The following is a 19,936-nucleotide window of genomic DNA, read 5'->3' on the forward strand; positions in this document are numbered from 1 at the left end:
TGAGTGGTATGATGGCAATATGAATGCACTTTTCTCTCTGGAATACAGAAACTATCTCCTTCCTGAGTGGTATGATGGCTTGATGGATGGTATACTTGTGTATAATTATTTCAACAGATGAACATGGATCTGGAAATTGCACCCAAGGGGAAGAGACTATCCACAATTCTCTTCCTGATATCTTGGCTGATTTCTTTGTACTTTCCAATTATGTTGCACAAGTGCTTCGAGTCTGCCTTCAAACACAACCACAGGTGTCTCTTACGCTTACATCTTGTTTTCACAAATTGTTTAAAAATCATAGTAACTTCACAAACAACAAACAGTGTGCTTCAGTTGTGCCTTCAAACACAGCCACAGGTGTGTCTCTAACTTAAATGCAGAAACTTACATCTTGTTTTCACAAGTTGCTTAAAAGGCATAGTAACTTTAGTGTAAACTTACAATTGAAATGAAACTGATTTCCTAATTGACTTACAAGAAAAGTTTAGTACGGCTTTTATGTCATGTCCGAAAGAGAGGAAAAAGACAACCATTTTTATTGTAGTGCATGTCAAACCCGAGTTTTAACTATATTTTCATTAAATCTCATCGTTCTTTATTAACTTGGCCTTGATTGGCCATGGACAATTCAATCAAAGCTGACCTCTTCAACATAGTCATGTCCAACAGGCTGGACATCACTCTGCAGTGCAACCAGGGTCGATGCAGATAGAGATTCTGAAACCCCTGTATTGACATCTACAGCTGCCGAGGAGGACATTGCAGTCTTGGGGGACTCGCCTTTGCACTCTTCAGTCTTCACTGTGGTTTGCAATTTAGTTCCACCTGCATTGAAAACATGTAAACATTATGGTTTAAAAACACACACCACTAATGTTTGAAGTTACAAATCTAGTGTATATTGGCCTAAATAAACAGACCACTCAACGTTTCATAAGATACTTGTAATAAAATGTCTTTTCGGCATCTTTCAGACAAAGAGCAATATTCTAATAATATTGCCAAATTGAGTCATCTTGCATTAGAAGATAAAAGCTAGGGTTAATGTGATATATGCTTGCAATATCTATTCCATATATTAAAGGAGCTTAGCTTATTCCATACAGCCAGTTACTCTAAAGAATTAAAGTGAGCATAAAAAAGGCATTCAGGAGTGGCTGGGTGGTTCGATGCTTTGCAATAATGTATTGTATTATGAGTTAGATGCTTTGCAATAATGTATTGTATTATGAGTTTCATTGAAATATTACATACAACACATTAAATTGATAAGTATATACTAAGCCAAATAATTTCAATATACCACGCTTCTCAGTTGAGCTCTGAAAACTATGTACCAAACCTTTTATCAAACATTTTACAGTACTGTTGTGAAAATTTGTGCAAAACATTTAATGAAATTTTGTAGTTATATTTCGACATTCTTTAACTCTCACAAATTATTTGGTTTATTTGTATTCTGAGTGGAGTCACACTGCATAAAACACTGCATTACTTAAAATATTATTAGACGATGCAGCAGGTAACCATATCATAAATCGTGCGACAAAACGAAATGATACTTAAATTTGATACCAACGCTTTTTGTATCGTATTTTATCGATATCATTTATCTATGCATTGTTGTGGCCTGAAGCTATTATAATTAATTAGCAGGGAATAAATAATAAAAATTATAAAAAATAAAAAAAAAAACGCTCATTTTGACACATGAAAAAAGTATTTCTTTCTTCAAATTCCATGATTTGAACGGCTTTTGTCCTCACAAAGGTCACGCAGGTGTGCTGGAGCCTATCCCAGCTGACTTTGGGCAGTAGGTGGGAGATACCCTGAATTCTGTGCTAGCCAATCGCAGGGCTCACAGAACAACCATCTAACCTAAGGACGTGCTCACTTAATGTTTTTGGAATGTGGCAGGAAACCAAATTACCCAGAGAAAACCAACAAAGGCACAGAGAGTGCATGTAAACTCCACAAAGGAAGGCCAGAGGCCGGAATCAAATCAAAGACTTCTGCACTGTGAAGCGGACGTGCGTCATTAAATCATAAAACGTCATTTCTATAGGTACATGTTAAATATTGAAATAAGCATTGATATCACAATATTAAACAACATTATCGTGTGTTTTCCCAATATCGTGCAGCTAGACCAGCAACGGGCAAACTACGGCCCGCGAGCCACATCCGGCCCATGGAGCCGTTTCATCCGGCCCGCCAACCCTGAATAAATTGGATTTTCAAATTTTTTTTCGGTCATTTTCCCTGCAATGACTGCGTTTCCCCAGTAGATTGGGAACCGCTCGCCCGCGCATTTAATACCGGAAGCCGTGTCAGAAAGCTCGGTGCACACTCACAAGTGCGTGTACGTACATTTGTTTTCAAAAAGCTTTTTTTGAATATCTATGCTTTACTACCTACTAAAGGCAAACACCTTTTATGCAATGACCTTTACATGTTGTTTCTAATGATCACTACAATATTTTTGTTCATTCGCGGTGCAGCCAGGTAGCAAATGGCCCCACCCAGCTTTGGAACATTCCAGTACATTGTTCCAATGTCTGAAAGTAATCTTGTGATGTCAAACAAATCCAGCAAAATAAAGTAATCAGTCTAGGGGAGTGCTTGTACAATACATAATACGAAAATCTGTTTAAAAAAAGCGTAAGACTTGTTATTGCAATACAATAACTCATTCAGACTTAGATTTGTTGGCAACTAACCTAGCAAAAAAGCTTCTCAGTTAGTTCAGTTTTACTCACCAACAAAACTAATCTTGGGGGTGTTGACTTTCTTTCCAGGCGTGGTAGAGTTGGGAGCAGACGAATTGCTCACAAGTTGGTTCTTGGCACCAATTGCACTACTGCTGACCAGGCTGACAGGTTTTAGGTATGCAGTACCGGATGAAGAGGCAGCCACACCAAGAGAGCTGGTGCTGGTAGAGGAACTGTTTAATGTTGAAGTGATGATTTTGCTTGGGGCAGATGTGCTTGAAGATGAAATTTGAGTCACCATGCTAGGTTCAGTGGAGGGAATTGGCTTTCCAAGTTTGGTATGAAGCTTCAAAACCTGTTTGCCAAATCAACATCCAGCATTAAATAGCAGATCGACCGGCAGCTTCAGTCACAGTATCTAGCTATCTTAATTCTAAATCCAACAACCTCATTTTACCAATGCAATATTGTGTGGTCTAAAAGAAGGCAATGACAAATTTAGGTGTTCGCAAGGATGATTATGGACTATTTTTGACCTACGTTATAATCTCAAGTGTTACAAACATCATTTTAGCATGACTTGAATAAAACTGACCACATTAAAATATATAAAATATAATGATAAATATTCGTTTGGTGATACAAAGCAACGACCCAATTCCCATACCTTCTGATGTTTGGCCCCCCGAATATGGGCAGCATAAGCATCTGCACCAGTGCAGGACACATCACAAAGCTCACAGCGGAGCTGATTTTGAGAACTTCGGGCCAATAACCCACCACCACCACCGCTGCTGTTGTTGTTACTGTTTTGTGAAACCTTCAGTGCTGCTTCCTTCTTTTTGTGCTTCTGGCCTTCCAGGTGCTCCTTGTAAGTCTGGAAAAAGTCAGAAATACAACAAATAGTTTTACTTGAGAACATTATCATTTTGCCTCATGCTGATTGAACAATGGTGCTTTGCTTTGAAGACATTGTGATTATATTTATGATTTAAAACTGGTCCCCAATGTCCTAAAAAAATTGCACTTTCATGATTCAGTCATAATAGCCCACAATCAAGAATTAAGGCACACTAAACACACCTATTTCATGCAAATTGTTGGCTGCTACACTAAATGTATATATTTTTTTAAATCCATCTGTGTGCCCTCTTCCTTTGCAAATGTACCGTATTTTTTGGACTACAAGTTGCGGTTTTTTTTCATAGTTTGGGTGGGGGGGCGACTTGTACTCAGGAGCGACTTCTATGTGAATTTCTTCACAAATTTTCAAAATTCAAAAATCCGCTATGTAGTGAAACCGCGATAAACAAACCGCGATGTAGCAAGGGATTACTGTAATTTGAACTGCAAGTGGCGTCAGCGGCGCGGCGGTTGTTTACATATAGGACAAAGGATTCGATCACGGGATGACGAAGATGATGAAGGGCCCCACGTACTACCGACATCATTAGCGGCTTTGTTTGTGACACAGAGGATGAAGAGTTTGAGGGATTTAATGATTTGGAGTGACACAGAAGGTTTGAAAAACTTGTCATTTATGTTATAGTTATTTGATATATTTTATTTTATGTAGCAACTTGTATATGTTTTTATCGTTACAGTTCAGTAGTTGTTGGCGCGTTGAACTCTTGTTTTGTTAAATAAAGAGCCGTTTACCAAACTCACGACTTTCCTGGTACTTTGTTAACACTAGAATACAGTTATATACTAGATCTGTGGAATAACGACGAGGCTGACGTCAGCAGCGCACGCGTGGCGTTGTTGACATAAAGGACGAGGAAATTGATCGATGGATTTAATGATTTGGAGTGACAGGTGGTTTGATAATATTGTTGTTTATATGATAGTTATTTGATATATACTTTATATATCATTATATGGGTCTGGAATAATTAGAACTGCAACTCATGACGAGTCCACCGTCAGCGGCGCGGCGCACACGCGGCATTGTTTACATAAAGGAGGATCGATTAATTTAATGAATTGGAGTGACACAGATGGTTTGATAAACGTGTTATTTATGTTAATAGTTACTTGAATAACTCTGAATGTTATGTCAGGCCCGTTGTCAGCTCCTCGTTTGTGTATATGTCACGTTAGCATACTGTATCGTTTAGCCTGTTGCTGCTGGTTCATGTCTGTTCTTAGTGTTGGATTTTGACAAATAAATTTGCCCCAAAAGTGCGACTTGTACTCCGGTGCGACATATGTTTTTTTTTTTTCACGTTATTGTGCATTTTATGGGTGGTGCAACTTATACTCCGGAGCGACTAATAGTCCAAAAACTACGGTAATCACCGTATTTTTCGGACTAAAAGTCGCTCCGGAGTATAAGTCGCACTTTTGGGGCAAATGTATTTGTCAAAATCCAACACCAAAAACAGACACGAACCAGCAACAACAGGCTAAACGATACGGTATGCGGTATATTTCAAATAACTATCATATAGCAACAATATTACCAAACTATCCGTCACTCCAAATCATAAAATACATCGATCATCGATCCTGTAAACAATGACGCGTACGCGCGCCGTCGGACTCGTGATTTGCATGTCTGGCGTGATGTGTGCTCGCATGCTGTCCATCACAAGCAGAGCTTGCATCCTAAATTGCATTGCTGCCCCTACTGTTTTTTTTTTTTGTTTTTTTACATCACCACACTAAATTCTCTTCACCAGACCTGTGCTTTTTAAAAACTCAAAAAAACAGCGCTTTCCCCTCCCAGTTGTTGCGTCACGGCCAATGGTGAAATTTAAATCACCCTCGTTCAGTTTAGTTTGAAAATAACTATATTTCTTTTTCAGTAGTTTTTTTTTGTTTTGTTTGTTTCTTGAACTTGAATATTGTGCTTTAAAGTGTGAATTGCTTTGTTCGTTTTTTCAGTGTATTAAAAATAATATGTGAGGTGATCAACTGTACTAGTAAGTAATGTGTTAATGATCAAGTACATTTTTTTGAAAAAAAAAACAAACACATGAATCGCCCCCCCACCCAAACTATGGGAATAAAAACGCGACTTATAGTCCGAAAATTACGGTAATATGAAAACTGTTCAGACCATTCATTTTTGCTGCGGTAAAATAATATAAAACTCAACCTGCCCTAATTTAATACAGAAATGATATGCACTATAAAGAAGTGAAGTGGCATTGCTAACAGTTATTTGTGAAGAGGAAAAAAGTTGTATAGAGATGTTTGCCTACATAATAAGTGGAAGAGTCATTTGTGCTTGAAAGGTGCGACTATTTCAGGATTATACAGGTCTGCTATAATTTTGGATTATGATCACAACTGTCAAAAACAAGTTTGTTTTCAACAGTGCTACAAAGTACAGTACAGACTGAGCTGTATTTGCCATGGGTGGTTGAGTCAGTTCCTAATGCTACACACATAACAAAATGAGACCTGGGCATGATATGGTCGGTTGGTCTGACCATCTCTTTTGAAGTACTTATAAGCATGGTTGCTTTTACATTGAGCTCCACAGACATACAGTATGTGTTCTGCAGCACTGCAAAATTCATATTGGTGGCATTTGTCAGGATTTACTGTACCAAATATGTACAAATAGTTGATACTCCTGTTGATTAAACAAAAAAAAAAAGAAATCCCGACCATGGTCACAAAAGAAACGAGAAAAGTAATAAATAAAAATACAAGCACCCTGTGTGTTGCTTTTCCATCGCCAAGATGTGCATAAAATGAACTAAAATGATAAACTATGTTCAAAGTTGTCAACAAGGGTCAGAGGAAGGGATAAGAATAGATGATTTACTTGTTACATCATAACCCTAAAGGACTTTAACTTGTGCGGAAAATGCAATTTTTTTAAATCAAATTCACACTTAGTGGACAATAAACAACATTCAACATTGTTTGTGGTCAATATTAGTACAGTATTTTCTGCACTATAAAGGGCACTGGATTATAAGGCACACCTTCATTGAATTTTTTATTTTAGAAAATTTTAATACTAGGATGCACCGGATTAAAAGGCGCATAGAATAGAACCTACTGCATAATACTGGGGTTGTCATTCTTTCTCAGGACTTTCTGAGTGGGTGAGTACTAGAGAGCACACAACTTTTGCAGCGCCACACTCCCTTTCACAATCATTATTGAGGATTCAGACAACCTTAGCCTACAACTATTGCATTACATTTTCCTTAAGTACAACATCAGTTAGAAATATTTTTAATTAAATTTGCCAATCTTTAGCTACTATTACAGAAGATCAACAGTAGGCTAAATCATTGAACTAATCAACAGTTTATGAAAATATTTATTAAATACTGGCAATGACTAGTGGTGTTAGAAAAAAACAGTGTTAATAGAGTGACAGTAACGAATGAACTATGTTGGTTTCAGCCAATCAGCTTCGGGAATGTGTCATGCGACATTCTGCGCGACGGCGGACCAAAAACAAAACAATGATCATTGTCGCCGTCCGTGCTCATCCCTAGCTGTACAATACTTCTTTGTAATTTTACCGGGATAATAATAAATGGGAGCAGGTTTGGGGGACTTTGAGTGAAGAACTTGGGTCACCTGGTATGTTTTTACGTTTTTCTTTGTTCATTTTTCAGCCATTTGACTGTATCACGCTGTTCTACTCTACGCAATTGTATTGACATGCTCAACAATCTGAATTATTTTTACATAGTAATTGAACCTTTTTGAAAAAGTAACGCAGTAATTACTTTTCTGAGTAAAAAGTTACATTTCTGAAGGAGTAATTAAATTATCAATTCAATTTGTTTTTTGGAAAGATAACTACATCTTGATTTTACACGGACTTTGAGGTCCAGAATTTGGGAATCACATCAATTCCAAAAGTGCATCGTATAGAAAGTTTTTTTATTTATTTATTCATTTATTGTTTTTAAGAAAGGCATGATTTTAAGCAGCCGAAGGGGTTCTTTGTCACATAAATCTTTGTCCAGCATGTTGGGCCAGTGGCGGCGTGCCCATTACACGCACTACGCTTTAAGCGTTAGGCCTTGCGCAACACGTCATTATTGATTCTGTCATGTGTGTTGTCTAGACTAGAAGCGCAGTATGGCTTGCAAACAACTCTTGCTGCATCACTTTTTTTCCCCCCAATGATTGTCACACACACATCTGGGTGTGGTGAAATATGTCCTCTGCATTTAACCCATCCCCGTGTGATTTTGATCAATCCCCTGGGGGAGAGGGGAGCAGTGAGCAACAGCGGTGCCGTGCTCGGGAATCATTTTGGTGATCTAACCCCCAAATTCCAACCCTTAATGCTGAGTGCCAGCATTAGGGAGGCAATGGGTCCCATTTTTATAGTCTTTGGTATGACCCGGCCGGGGATTGAACCCACAACCTTTCAGTCTCAGGGCGGACACTATCACTAGGCCACTGAACATGCTGAATATCATGTGTACTACAATGCAGAGGGAAATTGAACATAAAGCTCGATGTGTCAAGGTGTGTCAAAGAAAATAATAAATTGAGGCAGTCTAAAAGCAAGAAAAAAATAACAAGAACCGGCAGCACATTCCCAAACTAACATATTTCTCAAACTGTAATTTCAAGGTAGTTTGCAATGTTCTCTGGTGAATGTTCATCCTGTCTTCACTTAAATAAATTATTTAATAAAACTTATTTTAGTAAGACATTGGCGAGTTTGTTTACCTGCTTAACATGTTTCGGCCATTTCCTGTAGCATTCCTCAGAAGCGTTACGTGATGGAAATGTGATATATTTTATAGGCTGCTACGTGGTTTGGCCAGACAGCAGGGGGAACTTACATCCCCTTCTGTCTGACACTCTCTCGAGGACTACATTCCAAGTGTGTGACAGGGTGTATGCTCCCTCGTCCCGATTCATGCTCCTTGGACCTCGTTTCTGGCCTCTCTGATCCACCGCTAATATTTGCTGATTTCAACACAGATGACCCTGACATTATTCCAGTCTATGATGTGATTTTGTCTCTTGCAGTGGTTGGATATGGTCGATTAGAGATTTTCCTGTACCAATTGTTCTTATATTGTTCTTGATTGTCAATTAGTGGTCTCCTTTTCACATTTTTTGTATGTTCTTTTTTCCATGTTTCAAATGGTCTCCCCGTCTCCCCACTGCATGTGTTATTGCATGATAAGCATGGTATTTCATATATTACCTCGTATTTGTATTCTGGTTTTATTTAACATGGCTCTCGGAATGCATCCCGTAACCTTTCCATCATGTGACGCTTCTGAGGAAGGGTACAGGAAGTGTCCGAAACATGTTGCGCAAGTAAACAAACTCTCCTCTGTTTTACTAAAAGAAAGTATCTTTAAATGTTTTGCAATCCTGTGTACAAAAATGTAATCATTGTCTTAATATTGGACTTTTAAATACATGCATAGATTTGATTTTCAAACTTACCTGAGGGCCAGCACAGCTGATCTTACAAACGTCACAATAGTGGATTTGGGGGGGTTTTGGTGGCTGCTTGGGTCGGAGCTGCTTATTCTGAAAGGGTGGTTTCTTCGTGAAAGTGTTCCCAGTCCATGCTGCAGTTGCAGCTGCAGCAGCCACCGCCTGTTTCTGGTGCTGCTGTTGTTGGTAGTAACTTGAGGCTGCTGAATAGACCGCTGCTTCATATCCTGAATATGAGGTTCCTAGAAAATTAGGATTTCTTATTATTATTCAATTATGTCTATTATTTCCTGCCATCCCATCTTAGACTGGGAAAGTAGTGGAGTACTCGTTAATTGGTTCCGTGATAGGTGAACATCCGCGATGTGGAATCCATATTTTTACGATATGCACACAAGATTTTTATAATTGTATTTTTAGACATTTTATTGTAGGTACACGAGTTAGGATGTCCGACCCACAAGCAGTGAAGACAAGCAGACTAAGGATATGGGTCTGCTTGTCTTCAGGATATGGATATGGGTTACTAGAACCATGTCCTGTGGTGTGATGAGAAAAAGATAAACATATTTGGTTCAGATGATGTCCAGCGTGTGTGGCGGCAACCAGGTGAAGAATACAAAGACAAGTGTGTCTTGCCCACAGTCAAGCAAGGTGGTGGGAGTGTCATGGTCTGGGGCTGTATGAGTGCTGCTGGCACTGGGGAGCTACAGTTTATTGAGGGAACAATGAATGCCAACATGTACTGTGGAAGACTGAAGCAGAGCATGATCTCCTCCCTCCGTAAACTGCGCCGCGGAGCAGTATTCCAACACGATAACAACCCCAAAAACACCTCCAAGACGACCACTGCCTTCCTCAAGAAGCTGAGGGTGAAGGTGATGGACTAGCCAAGCATGTCCCCAGACCTAATCCCTATTGAACATCCGTGGGGGATCCTCAAATGGAATGTGGAGGAGCGCAAGGTCTGCAACATCCATCAGATCCGTGGTGTCATCATGGAAGAGTGGAAGAGGATTCCAGCGGCAACCTGTGAAGCTCTGGTGAACTCCATGCCTAAAAGGGTTACGGTGGTGCTGGAAAATAATGGTGGCCACACAAATTACAGTGGAGCCTCGGTTTTCGACCACAATCCATTCCAGAAGGCTGTTCGAGAAGTGAATTGTTCGAATTCCGAATCATGTTTTCCCATTACAAATAATGGAAACAAAATGAATCCGTTCCAAGCAACAACAAAAAAAACGCTTTTAAGCATTTTTTCCATTTGCGCATTTTTGTCCTATCGCACAACTGCAGCGCACCGCCGAACGCGCAACCGTAGCGCGTCGCCAACCGCGCAACTGCGCCATGCTGGTCGCATTATTGTGACAGAGCCATCGCTGAAATTTAGAGAATATTTTTAAAGTCCTGATGTACTTTCCAAATTTTAAGTGGACCTCAGTGCGCAGGGAGCTTAATTTTGTCCGATCGCGCAACTGCACCGCGCTGGTCGCATTATTGTGACAGAGTGGTTGCTAAAATTTAGAAAATATTTTTTAAAGCCCTAATGGACTTTCCAAAATTTAAGTGGACCTCAGTGCGGAGGGAGCTTAATTTGGTTTGATCGCACAACCGCAGCGCACTGGCCGGGCGCTCACTGTTGCATTGCTTTAGGAGCGTCGTGTTTTAGGGTGGCTTTACTGCTCCCACTTGCTTCCTTTGGAGGCATGATTAGAGAGTTGATACAATCCTCGGCGTAACGAGAATGTAATAACGAACGGAGTCAATTGGAATGCGGGTTCTCTTGGCTCATCTCGTGAGATTCGACAACCGAATTTCGTCCGACATCCGAAGCAAAAATTTCTCAAATTTTTTGTTCAAATAGAGATTTGTTCAAGAACCGGGACGTTCAAAAACCGAGGCTCCACTGTATTGACATTTGGGTCCAGGTTTGACTTTTGTTGCCAGCATTTAACACATTCATTGTGATATTTTGAGTTACTTTGAAGTAACAAAACATTTACTTTGCTATTGAAGAGGGAGTAACAGCAATGTGTACATGATCTATTAGGGGAGACAATCAGTATACTGTGATGTTCATATGTACAATTCTTTTATTATTTTATGTAAACATAACTGTTCAATCAGAACACGTATACAACACACAACTGGATGAACACACACAGGGGGGTGACGCCCCCACACTCAGGTACGAAATGGTCATGTGACAAGGTCCCGCCTCAGGTACGAAATGGTCATGTGACAAGTTCCCGCCTTTCCAGACAGTATAAAACAAGCTGACCTGGAGACATAAGTTGTTTCATCTGCTGCCATGCCTTGTGTATTGACCGCCATTCAATAACCCAAGATCTTGCCAATAAAGAACCAACTCCATACCCCACATTCTTGCTTTCCTGGCTCAACAACAGACATCCCGTACAACACGCAACACTATCCAAGCTTTATAATGACTACTTAACATTGTCTCAAAATGTCATTCTTCAGTGTTGTCCCATGACAAGATATACCGTATTTTTCTTCCTAAAAGTCAATCCGAAGTACAAGTTGCATCAGCCATAAAATGCACCATAATGGGGAAAAAAAACATAAGTCGCACCGGAGTTTTAGTCGCATTTTGGGGGAAATTTATTTGACAAAATCCAACACCAAGAACAGACATGAACCAGCAAACACAGGCTAAACAATACGGTATGCTAACGTGACATAAAAACAAACGAGGAGCTGCGAACGATGCTGACTAACATTAACAGTGATTCAAATAACACAAGCACGTTCATCAAACCATCTGTGTCACTCCAAATCATTAAATCCATTGAATTCTTCGTCTTTTGTGTAAACAACGGCGCGTGAGCGGGGCACCGCTGACGTCGGACTCGTCAGTTGCAGTTCAAATTATTCCACAGGCCCATATAACTACATATAAACTATATATCAAATAACAATAATAAAACCAACAATTTTATTGAACCATCCGTGTCACTCCAAATCATTAAATCCACTGGAATCTTTGTTCTTTGTGTAAACACCGGCGCTTCTAACCCCGAAAGTGTGCGCGGTGCTGGACCACCAACGTTGCGTCGCTGGCGAAGAAAGCTCAGCGCCGCCTGTACTTTCTGCGGAAACTCAGGCGAGCAAGTGCTCCTCCCGCCGTTATGACCACATTCTACCGTGGCACCATTGAGAGCGTCCTCTCCAGTTGTATCGCTGTGTGGGGTGGTGGCTGCTCTGAGTACAACATGAAGGCCCTGCAGCGCATAGTGACCACTGCGAGTAAAATCATCGGGGCTCCACTCCCCTCCCTGAAGGAAGTTTACGCCTCCCGTCTCACCCGCAAAGCGGACGCGATTGTGTGTGATGTGAGTCACCGCGCTCACTCTTTGTTTGTGCTTCTGCCCTCTAGGAAGAGGTACAGATGCCTCCGCTCCCGCACCACCAGACTCAGAGACAGCTTCGTGCTCCAAGCTGTCCGGATCCTGAATTCCCTCCACCCTCTGCTACATGACGTCCTGTTCTTTTGCGCTATGATCTGGCTGTCTGCTATTAGCACACTTGCTCCATTTTGCTGCTCTTATTTGTCTATTTGTTTATTTATTTATTTATTTGGGTTATTTGCTTATTACTTATTCATTGCTCTTGTCTGTTCGTTTTTACTCTTGGTGCTATTTGATGCGAGTGTTGTGTACTGTGTCTAGTCACCGTGGGACGGTGGGAAACGTAATTTCGATCTCTTTGTGTGCCTTAACGTGAAGAAATTGACAATAAAGCGGACTTTGACTTTGAGTTTGACTTCTCCAGCTCCTTCAAAATTTCCTTTACAGCCAGTGATTGAGTCAACTAAAGGAGAAGAAAAGACTTTGACTTCAATTGCAATTCAACTTATTCCAGAGGTCCATATAACTATATATAAACAATATATTAAACTATAATATAAACAACAATTTCATCAAACCATCCGTGTCACTCCAAATCATTAAATCCATCGAAATCTTCGTCCTCTGTGACACTTAAAAAAAAAATAAAACCTCCAGAACTCCATGCGTGGAACACAGGTGGGGACGATGCTCTGTGCTGAGAGAAAGGTTGAAGATGGAGGTGAGAACATCTGCCAGCTTGTTGCCGCATGCTCTGAGGGCCCGCCCAAGGATGTTGTCTGGTCCTGCTGCTTTGCGGGGGTTGATCTTCCTCAGGGTTCTGCATACCTGGCCTGATGAAACTGTGGGTGGGGGGGGAGGTGTGTCGGCTGGTCCGGGTGTGTGTGTGCCTCTCTGTGCTGGGGTTGGAGGTCTCAAAGCGGGTGTAGAGGTTGTTGAGGTCATCCGGTAGGCTGTCTGTGGGGCTGATGGTGCTGGTGGAGGTCCTGTAGTCTGTGATACGCTGGAGGTCCTGCCACATCCACCCGGGGTCAGCAGTGGAATAGAAGCCATTCAGCTTATCTCTGTACTCCTTCTTGGTAGCTGTGATGGTCTTTCTCAGTCCGTACTTTGCAGCTTTGTACTCTGCCTCATCGCCTGATCTGAACGCGATGGAACGAGCACGCAACATGTGACGTACCTGACTGTTTATCCAGGGCTTCTGTTTGGGGAACTTCCTCACCTGAAGAGTGGGCACGATGTTATCATGTACTCGGTCACGTAGTCAGCATAATCCTGGATGCTGACTGAGGAGTCCTCCATTGTGGCAGCAGCCTTAAACACATCCCAGTCTGTTTGGACAAAGCAGTCCTGCAGGATGCACTCAGCCTCTGGTGTCCATAGTTTGATTTGTTTGGTGGTGGGGTTTGTTTGTTTTAGTTTCCGTCGGTATGCTGGGTACAGAAACAGTGAGATGTGGTCAGATTGTTCAAAGTGGGAGCGTGGTGCTGCCTTGTATGCACCGCAAATGTTAGAGATTTTCTGACTTTAACTTATTTTGCAAGAACCACACGGGAGACAGTATGCCCTTTAAGCACTTGCAAGTGGAGAGCCAGTCCGTTACTGTAGGTACAGCAATGTTCGAACAAACTCTGCCGTTAGTCTCTTACAAGAGCATATTTATTGAGAACAAGTAGGGTGGGGGTCACATTGGATATGTTTGGTGGTCACCTCAGCAACTGGTTAATCAGTGCAGAGGGTCCCAGTTTGTTTTACGAGGTCATGGAAATAAAACCTAGTGGAGCATTTTAGATGACTAAGCAAGGATGTTTCCACACCATTTGGAAAGTTTCAACAACTGAATGGTTAAACTTTTCAGAGTCAAGGAAAGGTAAAAGGTTTAAACAAAGTTAATCATTCTAGTCTACATCCCAACATAATCATACGATCAAGATAGTTTATAAACCCTAACAGCATATGTTGCTCTACACGTGATCCAGGGTGTTCTTCTCACGGGTGGGGATGTTGATGTGCTTGTGGTATTTGGGAAATACAGTCCGTAGGTTGCACTGATTGAAGTCTCCAGCAGCAATAAAAACGGCATCAGGATGAGCAGTCTCTCTGACATCATCCGGTTTGCAGAGCTCTGCTGTGGAGTTGGCTGGCGGGGGGATGCAAACAGCGGCTAAAACCACAGCAGTGAATTCCCTCGGTAGATAATAGGGACGCCATTGCAGCATTAAAAACTCCATGTCTGGTGAGCAGTGTCTATAAATAGTCCATACATCTCCACACCACGGGTTGTTTACAAGCACGCACACAGCCCCTCCTGTCGTCTTACCGGAGGCTGCAGTCTGGTCCCCTCTGTGCACGGAATGCGTCTGTAGTTGGATGGCACACGCTGGAACTTTGTCAGAAAGCCGTGTTTCAGTGAAAATCAGAGCGCAACATTCTCTTATTTCTCGCTGTGATGTGATCCGTGCTCTCAGTTCGTCCAGTTTGTTGTCGAGAGACCGTACGTTGGCGAGCAGGAGGCTGGGTAGCGGTGGTCGGCTAGCGTGAGCTTTTAGCCTAGCATGGAGCCCTCCCTTCTTGCTCGCTTTCGACGCCGTCTCCGGAGCACTCTCCTGGGGTCGGCCGGCTCACTCAAGGTCGGTGTTTCCGGGCCATCCTGGGGCTTGTGGTGGTCTTTGTTGGACCAAAGAATGAGTTGCAGCTCCGGTGAAATAAATCCCATGAATTCCAGGTTATTTTGTTGGTTGACTATATCGAGCAGATCCTGCTTCCTGTATGTTAGCGGTGCATGAGTTTTGTGCAACGCAGAAAAAACAACACATAAAAGAAGAAAAAGCCTCTCCCCATATGCCGCCATGACGCCCGAAGCGTGCTCACTGACCGGCTCGTCAGTTTGCCTCATTGTCCTGCTCTGCCGGGATTCCAGCCCTCAATGTCTCCTTTTTTCTTTACCCAAATAAAGAAATTGCATTGCAGACGTTGCATTTGGTTGTCCGGCCTTGAATATGACAAAACTAAGCATAAATCAGAGATGCTCCTGATTCTGCTGACGCAGACAAAGTACAAAAGTGGATATGTAGGACAACTGCAGGAGGCAGAGCTAAAGTGTGGTAAGAACTGCTGTTACAGCTCTAAACCAATGAGCAGCAAGAATACAGATCAACATGTTGCCATTGGTCTCGTCTCCTCTACCGATCAATAGTCATATGGGTAGACGAAGCCACGTGCTTCAAGTGACGCTGCACTGAAAACCTGGGATGCACAAAGGTTGAAATAAGTGAAGCGCAAAGTGGCGAGGGATCACTGTGTATTGAACACAATAGCAGGGCTAATAGGGTCCAAGAGCTTTAAATGATACTTGAAAATACGAAGTATGGCAATCATCAGACTGAAAGTGGACTGTTCTATTCAACCATCCATCCATCCATCCATCCATTTTCTGAACCGCTTTGTCCCCACGGGGGTCGCGGGTGTGCTGGAGTCTATTCCAGCTTCATCGGGCAGTAGGCAGGGGACACCCTGAACCGGTTGCCAGCCGATCACAGGGCACACAGACGAACAATCATCTGCACTCGCACTCATACCTAGGGAGAATTTAGAGTCTTCAATCGACCTACCAAGCATGTTTTTGGGATGTGGGAGAAAACCGGAGTGACCGGCGAAAACCCACGCGGAGAACATGCAAACTCCACACAGGGTGGTATCGAACCCGCACCCTCCTAACTGTGAGACGGACGTGCTACCCACTGCGTCTCTGAGCCGCCTGGACTGTTCTAAATACTGCCAAATTCAAATACTTAAAGGGAGGAGGGTAAAGCGAAGATGGTTCATTTTTCACTAATTTGCCCAGTTTGTTTTTAATCACGAAAATAAAAAAACTTAACATTTTTTATTTTATCCATTAATTTTGGAGAAATAATGAAAACAATGCCTTTAAAAGCGTCCTCTTAATGACGAATAGGGCCATCCATGTCTTGGTTGATGACATCACAGAGTGCAGAGATCAATATTTCCCATTGGAAATATTGTCAAGACTATGTCTTAAAATGTACAAAAGAGCTATCAATTGGCACCAAAATTTACATGAACATCTCTACTTGAGCCCCAAAGTGAGTCGTCACCTTATCGTGGTGGAGAGGTTTGCGTGCCCCTATGATCCTAGAAGCCATGTTGTCTGGGGCTTCATGCCCCTGGTCGGGTCACCCATGGCAAGAGGGTCCTAGGTAAGGGGCCAGACAGAGCACGGCTCAGAAGACCACTTATGATGAAGAAAATATATGGACCTAGTTTTCCCTTGCCCGGACACAGGTCACCGGGGCCCCCCATCTGGAGCCAGGCCTGGAGGTGGGGCTCAAATTCGAGCGCCTGGTGGCCGGGCCTTTGCCCACGGGGCCCGGCAAGGCAAAGCCTGATAAGAAAACGTGGGTCCCTTCCCATGGGCACACAACCTGTAGGAGGGGCCAAAGGTGGGGACCTTGGCGTTCCGATCACCGGCTGCAGAAGCTGGCTCTTGGGACATGGAATGTCACCTCTCTGGCTGGAAAAGGAGCCCGAGGTGGTGTGTGAGGCAAAAAGGTTCCGACTAGACATAGTCGACCTTGCCTACACATAGTTTGGGCTCTGGTACAAGCCCTCTCGAGAAGGGAGGGACTCTCTTCCACTCTGAAGTTGCCCACGGTGAGAGGTGTCGAGCAGGTGTGGGCATGCTTATTACCTCCCCCCCGGAGAGCACTCCTTCTGGGACTATCGTTCTAGTAAGTAAGTATGTTGCACTCCCAGCCAAACAATGAAAAAAAATGCGACTTATAGTCTGGAAATTACGGTAGATACAATTTAAGCCAGCCGTGATTGTCATGCAGGTACCGACATCATATGGAACACTAGTAAATGGTTCACACAGTGTATATTGTGTTTTACAGCAGTAGGTGACACTACTTCTAAATTCCCATGTACTATTGTATAAAATAACGAAGCCTGTGCAGGTAGAAAGGTACAAGAAAGGCCCACACAACAGCGGTCCATTATGATGAATGGTAGCAAGTCTCGCCTAAGGCTCGGGCTGAAAGTAACCATTGCAACATTGCGGCCTGTCAAAATGAAGGTTTTTGAAATATGAGAAGACCTGCAGATTATCGTATTTTCCGGACTATAAGGCGCACCTAAAAACCTAAAATTTTCTCAAAAGCCGACAGTGCACCTTATAGTCCGGTACGCCTTATATATGGATCAATTTATGAATTTGTTGATCCATACTGGTTGTACACAATGCTCTGGTGTGTGTGTTCCTTCGTGGTACAGGGCATGTGATGCGTCAGTGCAGTAGTGTTGGAGTAGTAGTGCCTGTAGTTTGTGCATGCTGTATGCTGCTTCTGCTTGCCACTTTTCTGCTTTCAGCTACCGCCACCGGCTAGCCCTCTGTTTCCGGGGGTGAAAAGAGGAGCCGAGTGCGTAAGCCTCCTCCGCCGGTACATAGCCTCTCCATTGCCAAGACTTGCACACGCCTCCTTGTGGCCACACACGGTAACTGGCACCTTGCGGTCCCAGGCTAAATTGTGCAGGATCTCGGAGCAGCAGTGGGCCCCAGAGATGTGGCATGTAGGCCCACCGGTGTGTGGACACGCCCTACTGCCCATCAGCCACTGTCCCTGCTGTGGGTAAACAGCCCCAGCTTTGGGTAAATAGTGAAGACCTCAACGGCGGACCAGGCGGAGGATGATGGCTGACCTAAGGGGAGGCGTCACAACGGCTGGGAAGGCGGATGAAGGCTACAGCACAAAAGGGTCACCAGTCGTCTTGGTCTCCTTGCCACTGGATTCTGACCCCAATCTGTCAAGGACAGTGTGGTGACTGTCTGTGCACCAGTCTCCCCACGTTAAACAAAGTCACGCACAGGCGTCTTTTTCAGGGAATCCATTTTACATCCCAGATTAAAGTCCTGTGGCGACCAGTGAGTGGCAACGGGGGCAGGATTGTGAAGTCTGGAAGCCCCTAGTCACAAGCTGGCACATCAGGCGGTGGATGTTAGATGATCGTTGGGCTCTTGGACCGAGGCAGAAAGAGCTCTTGGGTAGCTGCATCCACGACTGAGCAGCCCTTTTTAGGATCCACTCTGCTCACCCCTGACGGGGAAGGGGCTAGAAAAGGTGCCCTAAACATAGCCTGCCTCAAACCTCCCGACTGGATTACCGCGTTCAGAGGGATCACCAATATGCGGTGAAAAACACAGAAACATGAATTTTGGAGCATGGAATGTGCGCACACTAATGGACAGTGTAACCAGAGACAGGCCGGAGAGGAGAACTGCCATCATTGCCATGGAACTGAGAAGATGCCGGATTGACATAGCTGCTCTTTCAGAAACCCGATGTGCAGAGGAAGGTCATCTGAAGGAAGAAAAGGGTGGATACACTTTCTTCTGGAAAGGAAAGGCCACAGATGAGCCTAGGATCCATGGGGTTGGCTTTGCCATCAAGAACCAACTGATCAGTCATCTCTCTGAACTCCCGGTGGGAATCAGTGAGCGCCTGATGACCCTCCGTCTGGTGCTGGCTAACAACCAGACGGCAACAGTTCTTAGTGCTTATGCACCTACCCTCGTTTCAAATGAGGCAGAAAAAGAGGCCTTCTATGCCTGTCTGGATGAGGTATTGTCAAAAATCCCCAAGGAGGACAAAATTATTATATTGGGAGATTTCAATGCCAGAGTGGGCCGTGACCACCACCTCTGGAAGGGCACCATTGGAAAGGAAGGCATTGGAAACATCAACTCCAACGGGGTTTTGCTTCTTAGCAAATGTGCTCAATACGACCTTACCATCACCAATACCATCTTTCGCCAGAAGAACAAACTCAAGGGCTCATGGAGACACCCTCGCTCTAAACAATGGCATCTTATTGACTATGTCATTGTCAGAGCCAGGGATCAGCGCGACGTGAGCATCACAAAAGCCATGATAGATTCAGAGGCCTGCTGGACAGATCACCGCCTGATACGATCCACAATGTCCATCAGACTCAAGAGGAAGAGGAGACTGCAAAAGAAGTTGAGCCGGCCGAGACTAAATCTTGAGACCCTGAACCAAACTTCCGCCCTGCAGCTGTTTCAGACCTCTCTTGGAGAAAGCCTCAATCAGGAATACCCTGACGACATTGAAGAACACTGGAGCCTGCTCAAGTCTTCCATCCTTGATACCTGCAGTGCCACTCTTTGACACAAGCCCAGAAAGCATCAGGACTGGTTTGATGAGAATGACACAGAGATAGAACAGCTCATCTCCAAGAAAAGGGAAGCCTTTCGTGTCTGGCAAAATGACATCACCTGCAAAGCAAAGAGACAGGCTCACTCCAGAGCTAAGGCTGACGTCCAGAGCCGGGTCAGACAAATTAAAAACACCTGGTGGACTGAAAGGGCACTGGAAATCCAGAGTTTGGCAGACTCTGGTGACACCAGAGGCTTTTTCA

General features: G+C 43.4%; 1 protein-coding gene across 6 annotated transcripts in view; it reads right to left on the reverse strand.

Moving 5' to 3' along the window:
• Positions 1-19,936, reverse strand: part of zfr (zinc finger RNA binding protein) — a 95,841-nt gene that overhangs the window by 56,800 nt on the left and 19,105 nt on the right. For 5 of the 6 annotated variants that reach the window (XR_015065850.1, XM_085909762.1, XM_085909763.1 and 2 more), the window contains exons 6-9: positions 9,117-9,352; positions 3,382-3,591; positions 2,763-3,069; positions 647-828 (exon numbers count right to left, since the gene is read on the reverse strand). Coding sequence is in view for 5 of the 6 variants with exons in the window: in XM_085909762.1 (XP_085765888.1) it covers positions 647-828; positions 2,763-3,069; positions 3,382-3,591; positions 9,117-9,352 (935 nt within the window). In the remaining variant the exon portion in view is untranslated. The remainder of the gene's footprint in view (positions 1-646; positions 829-2,762; positions 3,070-3,381; positions 3,592-9,116; positions 9,353-19,936) is intronic. The other variant, XM_085909765.1, reaches the window with a different exon arrangement.

The sequence above is a fragment of the Syngnathus leptorhynchus genome, chromosome 4 (assembly GCF_054491065.1).
Source record: "Syngnathus leptorhynchus isolate UIUO chromosome 4, UIUO_Slep, whole genome shotgun sequence".
In the NCBI taxonomy this organism is placed as follows: Eukaryota; Metazoa; Chordata; class Actinopteri; order Syngnathiformes; family Syngnathidae; genus Syngnathus; species Syngnathus leptorhynchus.